This window comes from Vicugna pacos, chromosome 20 (genome assembly GCF_048564905.1).
Source record: "Vicugna pacos chromosome 20, VicPac4, whole genome shotgun sequence".
NCBI lineage: Eukaryota > Metazoa > Chordata > Mammalia > Artiodactyla > Camelidae > Vicugna > Vicugna pacos.
In genome coordinates, this window is record NC_133006.1 from 4,278,365 (window position 1) to 4,299,169 (window position 20,805).

The 20,805-nt window shown below is 34.6% G+C and overlaps 1 protein-coding gene across 3 annotated transcripts in view; it reads right to left on the reverse strand.

Annotated features, from left to right (window-relative positions):
* The window catches only part of KHDRBS2 (KH RNA binding domain containing, signal transduction associated 2), a 512,181-nt gene that overhangs the window by 44,508 nt on the left and 446,868 nt on the right, over positions 1–20,805 (reverse strand). For all 3 annotated transcript variants that reach the window (XM_072944681.1, XM_072944680.1, XM_006217887.2), the window contains exon 7: positions 12,020–12,102. In XM_072944681.1, the coding sequence (XP_072800782.1) occupies positions 12,020–12,102 (83 nt within the window). The remainder of the gene's footprint in view (positions 1–12,019; positions 12,103–20,805) is intronic.

Here is a 20,805-nt window from a genome sequence, read left to right on the forward strand (position 1 = left end):
GCTGAGCTAAATTCAAATGATACCAAATCCACTGTTTATTCTGAGTTCTGCAGATGCATGAGAATGCCACTACCTTGTAGAATAACTGTGGGAAAATCTCTCAAATCCAATAACTATCAGCAAATTCAATCTCATCGTTGACTATAGTTTGAAACAAGAAAATTGAATTACAAAATGAGGGTGAGTCACTTTATAGGAAGTAGTGACACTTAAATGAATAGGACAAGCTGTTACATTATAACTTTCATTAAATTGCTGGGTAAAGTGCCTTACACTTAAGTTTTCATCAGAAGGATTTTTGTAGACTCTTGATATCAAATACAGGGGCTCACATTAAACTCATGGCCTATAAACAAGAATTATTTTGTTTTTTTTCCTGCTTAGAAGTATCCTTTGGTCAGAGCTCTTTGAAAAGCATGCAAATAACTCAAGACATCCTTACTATATTAAAGTATATTCTCTCTAGCCTGTTGAGGTGCATAACAGAAGTCTGTTTAATCAATAAATTAATTTAGATTTTCAGACAGTATTTGTTACCCTGTATGTCTGAGGCCCCTGGAGTTAGCAGATAAAATTCTGAATCCAACATTTACTCCTTGAAGGAACATAGGAAAGTCATGTAACATTTTTAAGCTTCAATTTTTCTGTCTCACATGTCATTGCAAGGATTAAATAAGATGAAGATCCTAAACAATTAGCAGAGCAGCCAGCACAAAACCAGTGTTAATTGTTCTGAATCATTAGTTCCAAGCAGCCTCTGAACAACGGAGCAATCATTCCCATTGTGGGGGCCCTAACCCCAAGTAACGGAGTTGTACCAGGGTGTCCAAGAAGCCATCTTTTCACAAACGTATACTTTTATGTTCATTATACATTGTAACTTTCTTTAGTATAAATGCTTTCTCATTAATAAAACACAAATTCATTTTAAAACATTGCTGTTTCCATAGAAAAGGTATGTCATTATTTATATCTGTATAGACCCTGACAGTTACAGATCTTCCAAGAGGGTCTTTAATCTAGAAAACTTTGGAAACTACAGCCTTATATTTCAGAGAGACCTACATGCTTGCTCTCCTAGGATATTCCTCCATTAATCAAGAGAAATGAGGATTATTTTCCTAGGTTGTGTGAGTTACACACCTGATATATGCTTCAAGGAAAGCAAAGTCTTCCATTTTGATATTTGCCAATTACAAATCTGCAGTTAGAAATTTACATTAGAAAACTATAAACTCTTAACACTTCACATTCAAGTTAAAATTCTGTTAAGAATCAAAGATCAGAACTGGTCTTTTGATTTGTAATATTACTATTTGTATCTGAGTACACAAAAGTTACTTTTTCCTGCATTTCTGATTTGGTTGAACATAAAGTCTTAACTTAAAATTTGGCCATTGAAAAAAATGTTTGGAAGGTGAGTATAGCTCAGTGGTAGAGTGTACACATAGCATGCAGAAGGTCTTGAGTTCAATCCCCAGTTCACTCAAAATTAAAAAAAAAAAACTTAAAAAAAATGGTTGGTAAAGCCTCATTAATTTACACAATTTAAGAAGATTGACCTTTGAAAATATTAATGACTGAGGAATGCATAAAAAATGGGGTATCAGAACATGAGTGGAATCAAATATTTGGTTCAATTAAAGGTATTGATCACAGGATGTAACATGTCTTCAGACAATGACTTCAAGTAATTGAGTTCCCCTGGAAACTGCAATACTAGTCCTGCAATTTGAAACTTGCATAATAAATGAATCAATCTATTTCTTTACTTTTTCTCCTCATAGACTCAGAGCAAGAGAAAAAGATGGTCAGAGAGCCTTCCGGTCATTGTCATCCTTAGCAGTCCTTAATATGTCACTTAGTTGAGCTGCCACCTAAGGAATTATTAGCAAAGTCCATTTTCTGATCCATTTGATCTTTTCCATAATTAACAACACCTTACAAGACAACTGGGGATTAATTACAGTTGTTACAGTTTCTGAACTCTAGGTGAACCTTTGTAAGGATGTTACCTTGTGAACTTCCTTTAGACTCTGCATGAAGGTGACATAATTATTCCATTGAAGCACCTGACAGATTCCACTTTATAATCTCCACAAATTCTGTATTCCTTGTTCTGACTAACTAGTCAGTTAAAGACCATTTTATCTAAATTTTTTTCTTTTCTATCAGTTCTAAGTCACACATAACATTTTGTTTTACCTTCAAGATTCCAAATCGGCGTTTCTTCTGATTTGACCACAACAATGTCAAAGTGATATTCATTTTGTTTGTAAATGAAGAAGATTTATGCTCATATACTTTGCTTTTTTTATTGAAGCATAGTCAGTTTATAGTGTTGTGTCAATTTCTGGTGCACAGTATAATGTTTCAGTCATATGTATACATACATACATACATACTTTTCTCATTATAGGTTACTACAAGATCTTGAATATAGTTCCTTGTGTTATACAGTATGCGCTTGTTGTTTATCTACTTGATGTATATTAAATAGTATCTGTAAATCTCAAACTCCCAATTTATATGTTCTCATGCCCTTTCTCCACTGGCAACCATAAGTCTGTTTTCTATATCTGTGAGTCTTTCTCTGTTTTGTGAAATAAGCTCATTTGTGTCTTTTTTTAGATTCCACATATAAGTGATATCATATGGTATACTTCTTTCTCTTTCTGGCTGACCTCACTTAGAATGACACTCTCCAGGTCTATCCTGTTGCTGCAAATAGCATTATTTTACTCATTTTTTTAAATGGCTGGGCCACATTCCATTGTACATATATATCACAACTTTTTTATCCAGTCATCTGTTGATGGACATTTAGGCTGTTTCCATGTCTTGGCTATTGTAAATAGTGCTGCTGTGAACATTGGGGTGCAGGTGTCTTTTTGAATTAAGGTTCCCTCTGGATATCTGCCCAGGAGTGGGATTGCTGGATCATATAGTAAGTCTATTTTCAGTCTTTTGAGGAATCTCCATATTGTTTTCCATAATGGCTGCACCAACCTAATTCCCATCAGCAGTGTAGGAGGGCTCCCTTTTCTCCACACCCTCTTTAGCATTTATCGTTTGTGGAATTTTGAATGATGGCCATTCTGACTGGTGTGAGCTGATACCTCATTGTAGTTTTGGTTTGCATTTCTCTGATAATTAGCGATATTGAGCATTTTTTCATGTACTTTGTACTTTCATGTACATGTACTTTCAAGTACATGTACTTTCATGTACACTATTGGTCATTTGTATATTTTCATTGGAGAATTGCTTGTTTGGGTCTTCTGCCCATTTTTGGATTGGGTTTGTTTTTCTGTTATTAAGTTGTATGAGCTGTTCATATATTCTGGAAATTAAGCTCTTGTCGGTCTCATCTTTTGCAAATATTTTCTCCTGTTCCATAGGTTGTCTTTTTGTTTTACTTATGGTTTTCTTTGCTGTGCAAAAGCATATAACTTTAATTAGGTCCCATTTGTTTATTTTTAAGCTTTTATTTCTATTGGCTGGGTAGACTGCCCTAGGGGAACATTGCTAAGATTTATGCCAGATAATGTTTTGCCTGTGTTTTCTTCTAAGAGGTTTATAGTGTCTTGTCTTTAAGTCTCTAAGCCATTTTCAGTTAATTTTTGTGTGTGGTGTGAGGAAGTATTTTAACTTCATTGATTTACATGCAGCTGTCCAGTTATCCCAACACCATTTGCTGAAGAGACAGTCTTTATTCTATTGTATATTCTTGTCTCTTTTGTTGAAGATTTGTTGACCAAAAGTTTGTGGGTTCATTTCTGGGCTCTCTGTTTTGTTTCATCCATCCATATGTCTGTTTTTGCACCAACACCATGCTGTTTTGATTACTGTAGCTCTCTGTATTGTCTGAAGTCTGGGAGGTTTATTCTCATAGCTTCATTCATATTCTTTAGTATCGCTTTGTCAATTTTGGGTCTTTTGTGATTCCATATAAATTTTAGGATTATTTATTCTAGTTCTGTGAAAAATGTCCTGTGTAATTTGAAAGGGATGGCAATAAATCTGTAGATTGTTTTGGGTAGTATGGCCACTTTAACAATATTAATTCTTCCAATCCAAGAACATACAATATCTTTCCATTTCTTTAAGTCATCTTGAATTTTCTTAGTCAATGTTTTTTAGTTCTCCATATATAAATCTTTCACTTCTTTGATCAAATTTATTCTTAAGTATTTCATTTTTTGGATGCAATCTTAAAAGGAATTGCTTTTCTACTTTCAATTTCTAATATTTCATTGTTAGTGGAAAGAATAGCAGCTGATTTCTGTATGTTAGTCTGGTACACTACCCTGCCAGTGCTTTTGTCAGCTCGAGTAGTTTCTGTGTGGAACCTTTAGGGTTTTCTATACAGAGCATCATGTCATCTGTATATAATGACAAGTTCACCTCTTTTCTTCTAATTTGGATCCTTTTTATTTCTTTTTCTTGCCTGACTGCTGTGGCTAGGACTTCAAATACTACGTTGAACAGAAGTGGTGAGAGTGGGCGTCCTTGTGTTGTTCCAGATCTTAACAGGAAGGCTTTCAGCTTTTCGCCATTGAGTATCATGCTGGCTGTGGGTTTGTAATAAATAGCTTTTATTATTATGTTGAGATATGTTCCCTCAATACCCATTTTGGTAAGAGTTTTATCATAAATGGAAGTTAAATTTTATTAGATGCTTTTCCCACATCTAGTGAGCTAATCATGTGATTTCTGTCCTTTCTCTTGTTAATGTGGTGCTATCACATTGCTTGACTTGTGTATGTTGAACCATCCTTGTTTCCCTGGGATGAGCCCAACTTAATCATGGTGTATAATCTTTTTTTGTGTTGTTGGATTCTGTTTACTAATATTTTGTTGAGGATTTTTGCATCCACATTCATCAACAATATTGGCCTATAGTTTTCCTTTTTAGCAGTATCTTTGTCTGGTTTTGGTATCAGCGTGATGGTACCTTATAGAATTAGTTTGGGAGAATTCTCTTCTATTCAGTCGTTCGGAAGAGTTTGAGAAGGATCAGTATGAGCTCTTTGTATGTGTGATAGAATTGCCCAGTTAAGCCGTCTGGTCCTGGACTTCTGTTTGCAGGGAGGCTTTTTATTGCTGATTCTTTTCACCTCTAGTGATTGGTCTGTTCAGTCTATTTCTGTATGATCTGTTTCTTCCTGATTCAGTTTTGATGGACTGTGTATTTCTAGAAACTTGTCCATTTCTTCTGAGTTGTCCAACTTTTTGCCATACAGTGGTTCATAGTATTCTCATGATTTTTTGTATTTCTGTGGTGTTGGTTTTAATTTCTCCATTTTCATTTCTTATTATGTTTGTTTGTGTCCTTTCTTTTTTCCGCTTGGTGAGCCTGGCCAGAGGTTTCTCAATTTTGTTTACACTTTCAAAAAAGTCAGTGCTCGTTTTGATTTTTTTTTCTATTTTTCAATCTGTTTTATCTATTGCTTTCCTGACCTTTATTATTCCTTTCCTTCTGCTGACGTTATTTTTTGTTTGCTCTACTTCTTCTAATTCTTTTAGATGATAGGTTAGATTATTTATTTGAGATTGTTCTTGTTTTTGAGGGATAACGGTAGCAATAACTTCCTACTTAGGACCAATTTTGCTGCATCCCATAGATTATGTGTGGTTGTGTTTTCATTATCATTTGTCTCAATGTATTTTTAAAATTTTTTCTTTGATTCATCATTGACCTATTGTTTGTTTGTTTGTTGAGGTATAGTCAGTTTACAATGTTGTGTCAGTTTCTGGTGTGCAGCACAGTGCCTCAGTCATAGATGAACACACATATATTCATTTTCATATTATTTTTCACCATAAACTACTACAAGGTATTGAATATAGTTCCCTGTGCTGTACAGTATGAACTTGCTTATCTATTTTATGTATATGAGAACCATTGGATTTTTAGTAGCATGTCTCTGAGTCTCTATGCAGTAGTTTTTCTCTCATTTGTTTCTCTGTGGTTGATTTCTACTTTCATGTCATTGTGGTCAGAAGAGACGTTTGAAATAATTTCTATCCTCTTAAATTTGTTGACGCTGCTTTTGTGTTTGAGTGTGTGGTCTCTTCAAGAGTATGTTCCATGTACACTTGGAAAGGATGTATATTTTAGGTTTCTTTGTCTGTGAATATCAATTAAATCTAAATGTTCTATTGTGTGATTTAGTATCTCTGTTGCTTTATTGATTTTTCTGTCTGAAAGATCTGTCCAATGGGGTATTAAAGTCGCCTACTATTATTGTATTTCCAATAGTTTCTCCCTTTATGTCTGTTAGTATTTGTTTTATGTATTTAGGTGCTCCTATTTTGGGCATTATGTTAATGAGTAATATCCTTTTCTTTTATTGCTCCTTTAATCACTATATAGTGTCCTTTATCTTTCTTTATGGCCTTGTTTTAGAGTCTGTTTTGTGTGATATGAGTATTGTTAACCCCACTTTCTTGTCATTTCCATTTGCATAATATATCTTTTTCCATTCTCTCACTTTCAATCTACGTATGTCCTTCACCCTAAAGTGGTCTCTTGTAGGCAGCATATTATACTCTCTTGTTTTATTATCCAATCTCCAACTCTATGTATTTTGATCGGAACATTTAGTTCATTGACATTTATAGTGATTATTGTTAGATGTGTGTTTATTTCCACCTTAAACTTTGTTTTCCAATTGATTTTGTATTTCATCTCTTTTCCTTTCCTTTTCTTTTTATTTTACCTTTTGTGGTTTGATAATTTTCTTTTGTATTAGGTTGATTTCTTTTCTTTTTTGTTAAGTGATGCTACTATATGCTTTTGATTTGTGGCTAACTTGTTCTTCAAGTGTGTTAACCCATTACTCTATCTATTTGCTTTAGACTGGTAATCATAAAGGCTTAAACACATCCTAAAAACAATGAAAAAAAAATCTACTTTTTCTTGCTCCTAACTCTCATTTTAAGATTTTGATGTCCTCTTTTACATCTTCATGTTTATTCTCTTGCTGTTCATTGTCATCACATTTCCGACTGTGATTTGCTCTTTTTTATAGTTTCCTGCTTCCTTTCTAGAATAGATCTTTCAATATTTCTTTTAAGGTAAGTGAAGTATTACTGTATTCTTTTGCTTATCTGGGAAATTCTTTAACTCTCCTTCTCTCCTAAAGGACAGTCTTGATGGATAGAGTATCCTAGGCTGCAGGGTTTTCTTTCTGGACTTTGAATATATCTTGCCACTCCCTTCTGGCCAGTAATATTTCTGTAGAGAAATCACCTGATAGCCTTATGGGGGTTTCCTTGTAACTCTTTGTTTTTCTCCTGCTGCCTTTAAAATCTTCTTTATCGTTAACTTTGGCCATATTAATTGTAGTATGTCTTGGTGTAGGTCTGTTTGGGTTCATCTTATCTGGGACCCTCTGTTCTTCTTGTACTTTGATATCTGTTCCCTACTGTAGGTTTGGGAAGTTTTCAGTAATAATTTCTTCAAATATGTTTTCCATACCCTTTTCTTTCTCTGTTTCTCCTGAGGCACCTACTATGCATAGATTGGCACGTGCTATATTATCCCAAAGATCTCATATATTGCTTTTTATGGTTTTCATTTGCTTTTCTGTCTTCTCTTCTGATTGGGTTATTTCCATTATCCTATATTCTTAATCACTTTTTCATTTTTCTGCTATTTATTGACTTTAGCTTGGCTTTTATCTCAGCAACTGAGTTTTCTGATTTTAACTAGCTCCTCTTTATAGTTTCTATGTCCTTTTTACAGTATTCTGCATTTCTATTGTTAGCCACTCTTATCTCCTCCAGTGCTGCTGTCACCTCTTTTCCAGGCTCAGGATCTAGTAGACTGTCAAGATCTATTTCACTGTTCTTTCAGGGGCTTCTTTTGTTCTGCTAATTGGGAGTGTTTGGGGTGGTTTCTCAGCTTCTTCATGTTACTTATATTTATTTTACTCTATGAATTTAGAAGTAACAGTTATCTACTATGGTGTTGAAGAGTTGTTTTGTTTTGTTTTGTTTTGTTTTTTTAATGTGGGAGCATCTCTGTGTAGACAGTGTGCATCTAATGTTTTGTTATGGGAGCTGTTTTTAATATGGATGGTTGCCATGTCTTTCCTCATGGGCATGTGGCTGACATTGTGGTGCCCAGAGCCTGCCATCATTATTGAATGAGGCCTCCTTTTGGCTCTGTGGTTGTCACAGCCCTGACAGGGTCTGCTTCTCTGTTATCGGAATAAAGGCTTCCAGACACTTTTCTGAGCTGCACTGTTTGGTAGGTGGGATGGTAGCACTTCTGCTGGAAGACAAGATGCTGAGTATTCCTCTGCAGGAGATGTCCACTGGGAAGTGCTTTCTGTGGTGTTGTCTGTCATTTGCTATGTGGTCTTACAAATAACTCTTTGTTGATGCTGCCCTTATCCCTGCCTGAACTGTGGAAATGTTGGTATCCTGCCCTGGTTTTGTACCCAGAAAGCCACCAGTGCAAATCCTCTGATGTCAGCCAGCTCACCTAGGGGGAGGACACTTTTCCTCCTTTGCTGCTCCCTCCCCAAAGTCAGGTACCGCCTTCATTTCCTTTTACTTTTTTTTTTTCTCCTATCAGGCTTTGTGAGAATTTTCCTTGTACTTCTGATTGTAAGAGCTATTCCACCAAGGTTCAGTACGTGTTCTGTGTGAATTTTTCCGTGTGTAGTTATCATTTTTGATGTATTGATGGGAGAGGGTGAGCACTGCATCCTTTCTCTCCACCATCTTGGCAAACCCCATCTATTTCTCTTTATTCCACTTCTTTAGAAACTTTCTCTATTTCCCTCCATAAATCCAAATAATACTTTAAAAAGTTCAATGAAAAGAACCATCTCTTGAAAAAGAAACTATTCAAGACTGATTCTTGTAGAAAATAGACTTTTCCTCATTTCTAATTCCTAACACTTGATTACTCTATAGTAGTTGCTTCACTTATATTAATTTAAATATACATGCAACTTGCATATGACTCCTCATCATTCAACAAGTTATTAGGAGAAAATACTAAAATACATTTAAAAATTGAAAAATAAGTATTGTCACTGTATGGTTAGTAACTCTCTGGCACAAGTAATCACTTAATAAGTGCTTATCTAACTAAATTGTTAATCTTAACTTCTGGTGACATGGTTGGTTCAATAGAAGTAATCTAAAGGTAGGGATTTAATTCATTATATAATAAATGTTCCCAGTGTTTATCCATTTCTAATACAAATTGGTGTTATACTTTAAAATTCTTCCTCACAGAGTTTTCAGAAATCATAGCACTAATTTCATTCATTCAATGCTGCATTCATTCATTTTTCATTCATTTATTCAATAAATCTTAATTGAGAATCTTTTGCATGCCAGATAATAAAACAGTACTGAGTATATGTTTTGACTACATAGGTATTTTATAATTGTTGTAGTATAGAATATTAGTATCTTTGTAACTAATTTCATGACCTGCTTTCTTTAACCTTTCTGGTTTAGCATTAAGATATCTCAGAAACACATAAATATTTTATCAGTAAAAATGATACATATTATTCTGAATATTATATATTCTTTTTATCTCCTTCATGTAGGTACATTTTAGGCCTGACATTCATGCATTGAGCAATCATCAATTCAGCATATATCCTATAAAAGACTCAGTGCTTTTTGCTATGAGGGTCATGCAGGTGTATCAGTCTAGGAGTCTGGGCAAATAGTAAGAGAAACAAGGGCATGAACACAAATGATCCAAATACAAGGCAGAGATAGAAAGTGATGCAGAGAAACAAAGATATGATGCTATTGGTATTCAGGGTGGAAAAAGATTGTTCCCAAATAAAGGATTAAGGAAAGACTTCTGGAAGAGTTGGTTTTTGAGCTGGGTCTAGGAGGATGGGAAGAATTTAGCCATAGGAAATTGAATGGATAAGAAAGGGAAAAGATAAGGGAGCAGGGTACATAGAAAATACATTTTTACATATAAATTATACTTAATTGAAACAAGAGAAAATGTTTTTTCCCAAGATTATCCTATATTGCTGTTAATTTTTATACATAATTATGTTCAATTATCCTAGTATTTACTTTTCAAATATTCAAGAAGAGTTATTGTAATCCCCATTTTTTCTTTTCCCTTGTTTCTTAAGGTGAATGAAACCCAATTAAATCTCACCAGAATAACATGCAGAAAGTTTCTCACTTTCAGAAAATTATTCCAAAACCTCTACAAGTTGAGTGTAGCTCTGTAGTGCTACATCAAGAAATGATTTTACTCTATTTTAGTAGTGTTGTAGTGTGTGGTAATTATGTTTTCTGCCAGTTTCTGAAACAAGTTATAGAACTTTATCAGCACTATTTTTATGCACTAATATACAATGATGAAATAGAACTCTGATTGAAAATATTAGCAAGTATTTTCAACATGTAGCCAATTTGCATACAATATTCTATTTAGTGTCTGTGATGTGAAGCAAAACTTCCCTTCATCTTAAGTTACTGTGCTGTGTTCCAATGTGTAATTGGAACAATTAAGATAGTACCTGCAGCAGAAGCTCTTGGCTCATAATGTCTCCTTCATTCACCCTCCGACAAAGTGACCAATGATTCAAAGTGGAAAGTAGTCCTTTCCATAATGATATCTTAAGTTATACTGAGCTTGAAAGGTATCTGTTCACATGAAGTCTGTTTTTCCCTTATAGTCTAGAGTGGTTTCCTTATATAGAATTCCCTTTCACATCATTCACTATGCTGTCCCTTGGGCCATGAAAAATTCACACTTATGAAATATGTGTAGATTTTCTCCACTCCATAATGACCTTAAAGTTGTTTGTTTCTTTGCCACCTTCCTCCTCCAAATATTACTTAATATATCCAAATATCTTTGGGTGTCAATAAAGTTGATCAATAAATGGTCACTGCTATAATGAGTTTGCAATAATTAGTCCCATTGGTTTCTGTCCATCACAAATAGGGGAGAATCATTTAACTAATTATCACAAGGACTCCTTGTATTTTCCCATGAACTTTGTAATATTTTCAGGGAAAATACTTAGGTGATACATTTTTCTAAAAATGTATTTGTTTTATGACAACTTTATTCAGAATTACAAAATATAGAAAGAACTCAAATGCCCTTCAACTGGTGAGTGAGGAAACTGTGGTACATCCATACAATGAAACACTACACCGTAATAAAAAGGAACAGAATACTGACATAAACAACATGAATAGGTACCAAATACGTAAGATGCCAAATTGAAAAGGATACATTTTGTATTGCTTCTACTTATATGACATCCTAGAAAAGGCAAAACTGTAGTGACAACAAATGAACTGTGGTTCCCTGGGCCTAAAGTGGGGAAAAAGTTGACTCTAAAGAGTAACCAGAAAACTTTCTGGGTAGATAAAAATACCTTATATCTTAATTTCAGTGGCGGTTACAGGATAGTTTGTATTGGTTAAACTTACACAACTGTACCCTAAATGGGCACATTTTACCACATGTAAATAATAAATAAATATAACTTCAGAAAACTAAAAAATTCATTGATATTATAAATTTTGAGTCAATGTAAAGAGATTCATCCATCAGTGACTAAGATCTATCAAGAAAGGAAAGGAATTCTTAATTCTATAAGACATTTGAAGAATTGCCCTCTTTTCAGAGCACCAATAACATTTCTCTCTCTTTTGTTTTGAAAATTTTGCAATGAAAGTTGCATTGGTGGGGGAATCCACATGGAACAAGTGCTGTGTTTTACTGTTGTCTTAATTATGAATTCACTAAAAATAACAGTTTTTTAAAATTAAATACCAGTTTAATGAGTTGATTGGTTTTGATAATCATCTTGTTTTAAAATAGCACACTCTCGCAGTCTAGTAAGCAACTTAATAATTCAGAAAGACAGTGGAGGAAAAACACTACTAGAAACTCTCACGTAATATAACTGATATTCACATGCAAGAAACAAAACGGCAGGATTAGAAATCATCCTAAGAAGGATTTTTTAGACGGCATATACCTCACCTTTGCGCTTGGTTGGCATAGTTGTTATCATAAACCTCGTAAGTCTGGTCATCATATTCACCGCCGTAGCCATCATCATAACCCTGAGGCAAAAAATGGTAGAAAGATGGATTTGCAATCAATTTGAGTAATTATGATCTGGTTTGGGTTAATGAGATTTTATATATAATTTGACCATGATTTAGTTTTTTTGTTTGTTTTTAATTGAAGTACAGTCAATTACAGTGTGTCAGTTTCTGATGTACAGCACAAGATTAAGTTTTTATGTTTGTTTGGTTAGTTGCTCGGCATCACATTTTACTAGATTAACAATTTTCATACAACATTAACTAATTTTTCATGGATCAGATATTGTTTAATAATTTAACTCATCATATTATTGAAGAAGCAATACCTAGTCTAGGATTTATTTAGGATTTTGATTGATACTAATGAAGACAATTTAAGAAATTCAAAATAAAATTTTAAATACTGTGAGTAGATAAGAACTATTATGATAACCTAATGGTGATACTAACATATTTGTTACAATTCCACTTGGATTTTTTTTCTTCCCCTGATAATAGTCATAATTAGAATTGAAAATAAAATTCTGGATTTTTAAATTGTGTTGAATTTTCCATAAAAAGGTATAGTAATTATTGTTTTAAAAAAAAGGAAAAAAAGAAAAGGAAAAAGAAAAGAAGAAAGGAAGGAAGAAATGAAGGAAGAAAGAAAGAAAAAGAAGGAAGAAAGAGAGGATGAGCAAAAAAAAGAATTGAAATAAAGATCTTTTTACTTTGTTGTACATTCTATGGCGTTTAAATATTATGACTAAAATTATGTTATGTGGTGGTTTAATTATCCAAGTTCACACTAAAAGCTAATGCAGATTTGTGACTGCTGAATGTGCAAGCAAGCTAGCAAATCCACACACTAGTTACATGTCTCTCTGTGAGTGATTCAGTTTCATTTCCTTTGTGGTCATTGACTTTATGCTAAACCCTAATCATCCATCTTGATTACTCCTCACTTTGGAGAAAACTTTTAGCTTTTCTGCTTTTGGACCAGTATTTACTGGTGCACTGCTTTCTTTGGAATGTACTTCTGTCTTACCCCACCAATTCATAACATCATTTCAGTCTGCAGGCTTATAATCTCTCTCTTTATAGTGTTCAGAAATTTAAACTAAAAAAATGTGCAGATGTGAAAGTTTCCACATTAAATTTGACCAAGACTTTGGGCCCATTGAATCTGAAGACTAGTATTTTTCATACTTAAGAAAGTTTTAAAAATTTTAAAAATATTATGCCTTTATTACTTCCACATCTAATTTACCCATTACATACTATGTAATAATTGCAAGGTTTTCTGAGTCTGACCTTAATTTCTTCTATTTTTCCATTCATGATTCCCATTTCATCATATTTTTGCTCTTCAGTATGGGACAGTTTCTCCATTTGATCTTTGAATGTTCTAATTAAGTTCCCAAGGAATTTGTAAAAATATTAATTTAAAATTAATTTTAGTATATAAAAATATTATATACAGATTATTTTAAAATAGTACTAAAAAGTTTATGTCCAAAAAACAGCAGCTACTTGTCACTCTCCAACTTCCAGTCCTCATTTAGCATTTTCATCTATCATTTTAGTATTTATCAAACATTAAAAAATGTTTAAATTTATGTTGCTTGACTTAACGAATTTTAGTTGTCTTTCTATTGACTGCCCATTTGGGTTGGTAAGTATTTAGCCCTATTATAGACTCCTCCCATAGGCCTCCCTATAATTGTCTTCTTAATATAGCTTCATCATAATTGTTTGTTAACCAGTAAGTGTGGAAGTTGTCACTGGGTAATAAATAATTATTATTCACTGGTGAGCCAAATAGACAGGTATAATTCTGCTTAATTTTTGTATATCATTTTGTTTCTCCTAAAGTTAATAATTACCCATTTATTTTATTATTTTCTTGGTTTCCTCTGTGTTTAGAATTATTCATCTTTAGCTGTACCAATAGTTACACTAAACTAGCAACACTATTTGCAAATATTCCAAACATTAGCTAATCTATCGCTTCCTTTTGTTTTGCATGAAGACGACCTCCCGCAGAACCATGTCACTGCACTCTGATCTAAACTGCTGAATTTCTACATCTGAAGGCAGAGTAGTTTTCCTCAAACTTCCCCTGCCCCGCAATCCGTGTAGAGTTTCCTTTTACCAAATTCCGTCTTCTGCTTGCTCTCATTTCTTGCTGAAACATCTCTTTCAGTAAACTCTAGTAAGAGATGTACTGGACAAGAATATTTACATTCTCTCTCTCTCTTTAAACGTTACACTCTCTCTATACCTTGTCTTTTTATTTTTATTTTTTGAGTGAAGAATTTTTACTACACAGAAAAGATAAATAATAGCAAAATAAACTAAAATGCTCTCGCTCGCTCTCTCTCTCTATATATAGTAAGTCTGCTTCAGAAATATGATTTCATCCCTAAGTACCTCAGCTTACATCTCCTGAGTATAAGAATATGCTTACACAGTCACAGTATTATTGCTCCCTCCAAAATCTCACAATAATTTCATAATATCATCTACTGTGATGTTCATTGGCCATGTTCCATTATTGTCAAAAATCTTTTATAGTTAGTTTTTTTTTTAAATCAGAATCCAGTCAAGAGTCATGAATTGCATTTGGTCATTATATCTGTTTAGTCTTTTTGGAAATAACATAGTCCTCCAACCTCTTTTTGCTTCCTGTACCACCACCTTTTTGAGTAGTCTATACCAGTGGTTTTGCAGACTGCCCCACATTCTGAATCTGTCTGACTATTCTCTTAATTGCATTCCCATGGAATATTTTTGAAAGAATGCTACATATGTGATATTGTGCCAACTTTTACAAATTTTAAAATTCTTGGCCCGTGTTTGACCGATCGGCTGAGTATGGAAGTTTATGCTAAAAATTATTTTCAGTCACAATTTTGAGGGCTTTAATTCAATGTTTTCTATCATTACATACATGTGGTGTTGAGAATTCTGTAACTCGTCGGTGACCTACTTTTGTTTTGTCTCATTTTATTTTTTTTTCCTTTCTGGATGATTTTACAATTTTTCTCTTATGCTCTAAAAGTTCCCAGAGCTGTGCCCACGTGTGTGCGCTCCCTTCCACCCCCTGTGCGGGGTGCTAAAGGAGCTCCTTCTGGTTGGGAGCTCATATCCTCCAGTTCTGGGAAACGCTTCATTGTTCTTCCTTCTTTCTAGAACTCTCACTGGTAAGATATTGGATCTCCTGGATTGGCACATTCATTTTATCTTTTTCCCTATGTGATTTCTCTTATTGCTTTTGTTTTCTTAGTGGGAGAATTCTATAAATTCATCTTCCAACCACCCTTTAAAATGTGTATCCTCAGTTAAAAGCACACACACTTTAATAACTGCTAGGGTGTGGAAAGGAGGTTTCTGTGTATCAGGTGAGATTTAAGCATCCTAGTCTTATCTCAAGGCCTCATCTCCCCTCTGATGGAATAAGAGTTAACATCACAGAATTTCTCGGTGCTGCAGTAGACAGTGTTTGTCCCCAGTTCTCTATCCTGCGGAACCACCTGGGCCGGTAACTGGGGGATTAATGATATTTGCCACAGGGGTCTCGTTTTTAAGTACCTGGGTTATTGTTCCTCTACTCAGATTATAGAAATTTAGCTTCACTCATCTTCCCTTCCTACTCAGGACTCAAAAGCTCTAGCTTCCAACAGGAGGCAAGCAAGCTGTGTTGTGTCTTGTTCTATTTTTTGGGTGTGTTAGTGCCCTGTAGCAAGGGGCTAGAACAGCCATGCAGGGGGCAGGCACACGTCTTCAGGGCCTCCAGCCCCCTGAATTCTCTTCTTTCCTCCTGTTTCCATCTGTTAAAATGTTACTGATTTCTAAAGGCCACTTATATTCAATGATCTTCAGGGAGATTTTCCGGCTCCTACTAAGCCTATGATAACCGTCTGTCCTCTGAATTCTAATAGCCTGTTGTTTTCTGTCACTGCTACCCAGAATGTCAAAACAGGTACCATAGTTATTTTTTTACAATTTTCTCTCTTTTTAGAATTTAAGCTCCTGAGAAGCAAGTGAATCACTTTTTTTTGATATCTTGTGGTGTTTGGCATACCATATGCCACAGAGTATTCATTCAATAAATATGTATTGAATTGTCAAGTTAACACAGCTGAGGCCATCTCATCCAGCGTAAATATGGATAGACTGAAATCAATCACTGCTGAAAGTGAAATGTGACAAAGGACGAATAGACATATGAAGAACAGCTTTGTCATGTCATCTGTGGAAGACTATTACTTTTTCTTTCTTCATTTACACTTTCACTTTTTAAAAATCTTAACACAGAAAATCCACAGAATAGATAGAAATCTTCCCTGACAACCCACAGCTTCATCAAGCATATTGTGCAGTAGTCCCTAAATAATTGTACTTCTGTAAAAAAAGAAAGTAAATGTGAATACTTCATTGATTTCTGTTTTCTAACATTCAGTGTAAATATTTACATGCTTTTCTTAGGGTAAGTAAAAATAAAGATCATGCTAGTGATGTTCTAAGATGAATCACGAAAATAGATACGCCCCCTAAAGGGCCAGTCAATAACTGCAAGGGAGTCATATTAAATATGAGCATTCAGCTAAGAATCAAAACGTAAAAGACCAAAAAATTCTAAATTTTTCCCAGTTGTTTCTGCTGTTTGCTCCACTGTTTCTGCTATTTCCTTCGAAGAAATTGCTGGAATCTTATTTCCCAGCCTATTAGCATATTTCTACTGAAAAAATTAAAACCATTTTAGAGGCTACCTATGTTATCATGGCCTCAAAGTAGAATTTCCTAAAGAATAAAGGGTACAACTGATGTTCCAGTAAAATAAAAACCTCCCTCTACAACTGAAAGTTTTAACTTCACTTCCTTCTAGCTGAAGACAGGTGATTTGGCGTCTCTCACAAAAAATTCATTTTTTTTCTGGAACATGGTCATGAAGAATATCCCTTTTATCTAGAATTTCTTCATATTTGTGAAGTTACTAGGTGCATTTATTTATTTATTAGTGGGGATACTGGGGAATGAACCCAGGACCTGTGTATGCTAGGCACATGCTCTACCACTGAGCTACACCCTCCCCCCAAAAGAAGTTATAAATTCTTTAGTTTTCTATATTTGAGCCACATAAAACCAGATCTTTATAGGATTTTTTAGGAAACACAGTCTTGGCTATCTTCCAGTTCTTCAACAAGTCCTCGACATTTAACATAAGGTACAATATGAAAGGTAGGCCTGTGCAATGATGAAAGAACAGGACAAGTTCTTTGCAGTGTCCTATGAACCACAGATGACTTTGCACCTCTGCGTATTGGGCACAGCAGCATATGGGATGCATGCACATTACTATAAACACATAATCTTACAAAGCCAGCCTTTTTCAGACCTACTTTGAAAAATGGATTTCTTGGCCCAAATCTGCCTATTTTTTCTTTTTCAATTTAAGGAGATCATTTTGATCTAAATGCCCTTTCTTGAACTATAATTTATGCACCAATTTTGGGCTTTCAAAACTAATGATAGTGTCTCTACACATAAGCTTAAATTAATAGTAATTCATCGGACTTTATATTAACCATGGAACTACCTATTATCCTGACAGTAGAGAGAAAGAATAAGACATGATTCCTGCCTTTCAGACATTCGTAGCCACTGGTGTTGGTTTAACAGATGCCTTTCTGAAAAAATTATATGCATGTGTATATAGATGTGTATAAATTATATCATTATAAATTTTACTGACAAAGCACACTATTTACAAATAATAATAAAATGCTACATTTAACTTATATCTAAAATAAAAGTGTATTTCACTTATATTAAAAATAAAATCTATAGCACTCAATTTATAGATAAAATATAGAATTCATTTTAGGGTCTGTGCACATATAACTTCAGTATGACTTGTTATTTCTTGAAAAAATTACTATCAGTTTTTATAATTCTGTTGTTACCATAACACCACAATAAATCACAGCACAGATAACTTGATTACTCTTCAATTCAGCAAAGACACCTCTGTACTGATGAACCTGTATAATTCTTGCATTAGTGTCACTTGAAATTTTCATTTACGTTGGCAAGCAAAATGAAAGGGAACCCTCAAATGTGTGTGTCAGAACTTGACTCATTTGTCATTGACGTGAGCAACTTTGTTCTGAACTGGACAATAGTTTTTACATACTAAAGGAATATTTCCTCAATTTTGCGTCTAGTCACAATGTAAACACACATTTAAGTTAAATTTGCATAATTAACATTTTTTTCCATAGTTCTGTCTATATGATTACTGTAACAAAAGATCAAGTCTGGGCTGTTAGCATTTGCCAGTATCTGTGGTGTAAACACCCTACAATGGCTTATTTCAAGCTATCAACATGACATCCTTAAAAACAGATTTGGGAAGAAATAAACAATAGCACACACAATATAATACATCATGATATATTATTTCCACCATACAGAATAGTAGCCATGACCTCAAGCATATATTATAATGAAATAATTAGATAATGAGTTTGTAAATACTCTTCATCCTTATATAATTTATTTAAAGTTTATATAATTTAATTTTTAAATAATGGCTGTGTTTAACAACCAATTCACAAAATCCCTGGAAATTTTACAAGGGATCTTAGGGGCCAGCACAAGTCAGCTCTAGCACACAGCTGTTGTTTGCTTACCAAAGGACACCAACAGGTGTAGAAAACATTGAAATACCGGTGGAAAGTGTTTCAACAGATTATGCAACAGGGACAATTGGAGCACACTGGAAGGAACACCTCAATCTGAGGGTTTTAAGTGGAATTTCTCAGGGAAGGTCTTATTTGAGATGGTTATTTGTAGATAAATATATATTTTCTAGATGGACAAGTGGGTGGTGTGATAGCACTCCAGTTTCCCAGTGTGAATGCATGGCAACATGAAAGAAAGCACTGTGTTTGGTGAACAGCTCAGCAGCTGGATCTAACTGAAGCACAAAATGCCTAAGAAATGGTAGGCAGTTGGGCTAAAGAAGTAGGTAAGAGTCAGCTCTGAACTGCTTCCTATGACCGGATAGGGACTTTATTTGTATCCAAAAGGCAAGGAAGCCATGGAACATTTCCAGCAGTGGAATGCCAATACACAAATCTGCATTTTGTTACATCCTTTTGACTTTTAAACATTTCCAAGTCTTTGGGGACCAGGCTCCACTTGTACCCTCTACTTTCTTGAATATGTTAATCATAATTATAATAAAACCCCTGGATGATAACTCCAACAACTGAATCACCTGTGTCTTTATTTTTCTCTTGGTTTTTGTTGATTTTTTTTTTTTACCATGCCTTATTATTTTCTTTTACTGAATTCTTGATCTTGCGTACAGAAATTTGTGAAGGCTTTTGCCTGAATGTATTTTCTTTCAAAGAGAATTAAGTGCTTCCCTGGGAGGCAGTTAGAATAGCAGGAGATAACCTTGATGCCATGGAGAGAGAGTTTTAGACAACTGGATACAGGATTTTGAAGCTCAGCAGTACAGGCTAAAGACAGAGCTCTGGAAGTGATCAACATACAGATGAGGGCTGAAATAACCGTTGTTCAAGGTGTCTCCTGGGAAGAGAAACTCAGGCTACACAATACTCTACATGAATCTACTTCCTGTTCCTGTCTTTAATCGGCCTTTATCTCACTAGGAAATGACGGCATAGACTGTAATAATATAATAATGTTTTTTTTCCCAAGAAGATCCCACTCTAAAAAGAAAATCAGTCTTGAATTTATAAAAGGATGTTATTTCTCTAAAGGCTTGGTGTAAAATCCCCATGCCAGGGTATGTTTTTAACACTGACCTGTGAGAAACTCCGGCAATAGCCACGTGTTCATTACTACCCCACAGATACCAACTCAAAAATTCTTCCAAAAATGGAAAAATAAACAGAATTGTATTAAATTTCCCCTAGATACAGATTTTTTCTAGTCAACACTAATTTATGAAGTTTTTGAAGATTTCTTATAACTCAGAAAAGAGAGTCATCACGTGAAACAGTTTAGAACATCTCTTTTCACACATTTTGGAAAACACATGTTTCAAAAGTGTTATGTTACTGCCAATTTGGCTAATTGATACTGTATCGAATTTATTTATATAAACAGTTAAGTTGGACCATATAAAACTGCCATTTTTATAGGTACAAAAAATGTGTTTGAACTTGTGAATGAAAAATACTGCAACCGCATCAGTAAACAAAAAATGCTGAAACCAAGGCATCAGAGGCTGCTGCACCCCCTGCAGCCCGGCCTCTGCAGCCACTCACAGTGGTGCACCCTGAGGGGGCTCAGAATAAGAAAGGGCAGGACACTGGCCCTAAGTAGGCGCTTGTCAAAGGAATGAATTCAATGGGCCCAACGTTTGCTCCCTCCCATACATAGAAAAGCACTTAAACTCTTTAACTTGAGATGCCTGGTTTTCTTCAGTTAACAAGTAATCTTTTAATGTTTAATGTCCCGATTACCTGGTCTTTGTTGTAAAACTCCTGTATATCCTGGCTCCTTCCCTACCTCTTCAGAGCATCCGCTCAGAGCGATCTGGGAGGCTGTCATCTCAGGCTTGAAGGGGTTCAAGTCCTCAGAAATGTCCACCAAGTAAAACATTAACTCTCAGTTTTTAGGCTGTGCATTTATTTCAGTTGGGAAAGTGTAGTTCGACCTAATATTCATACTATAAACTATAAAGCTGACATGTTT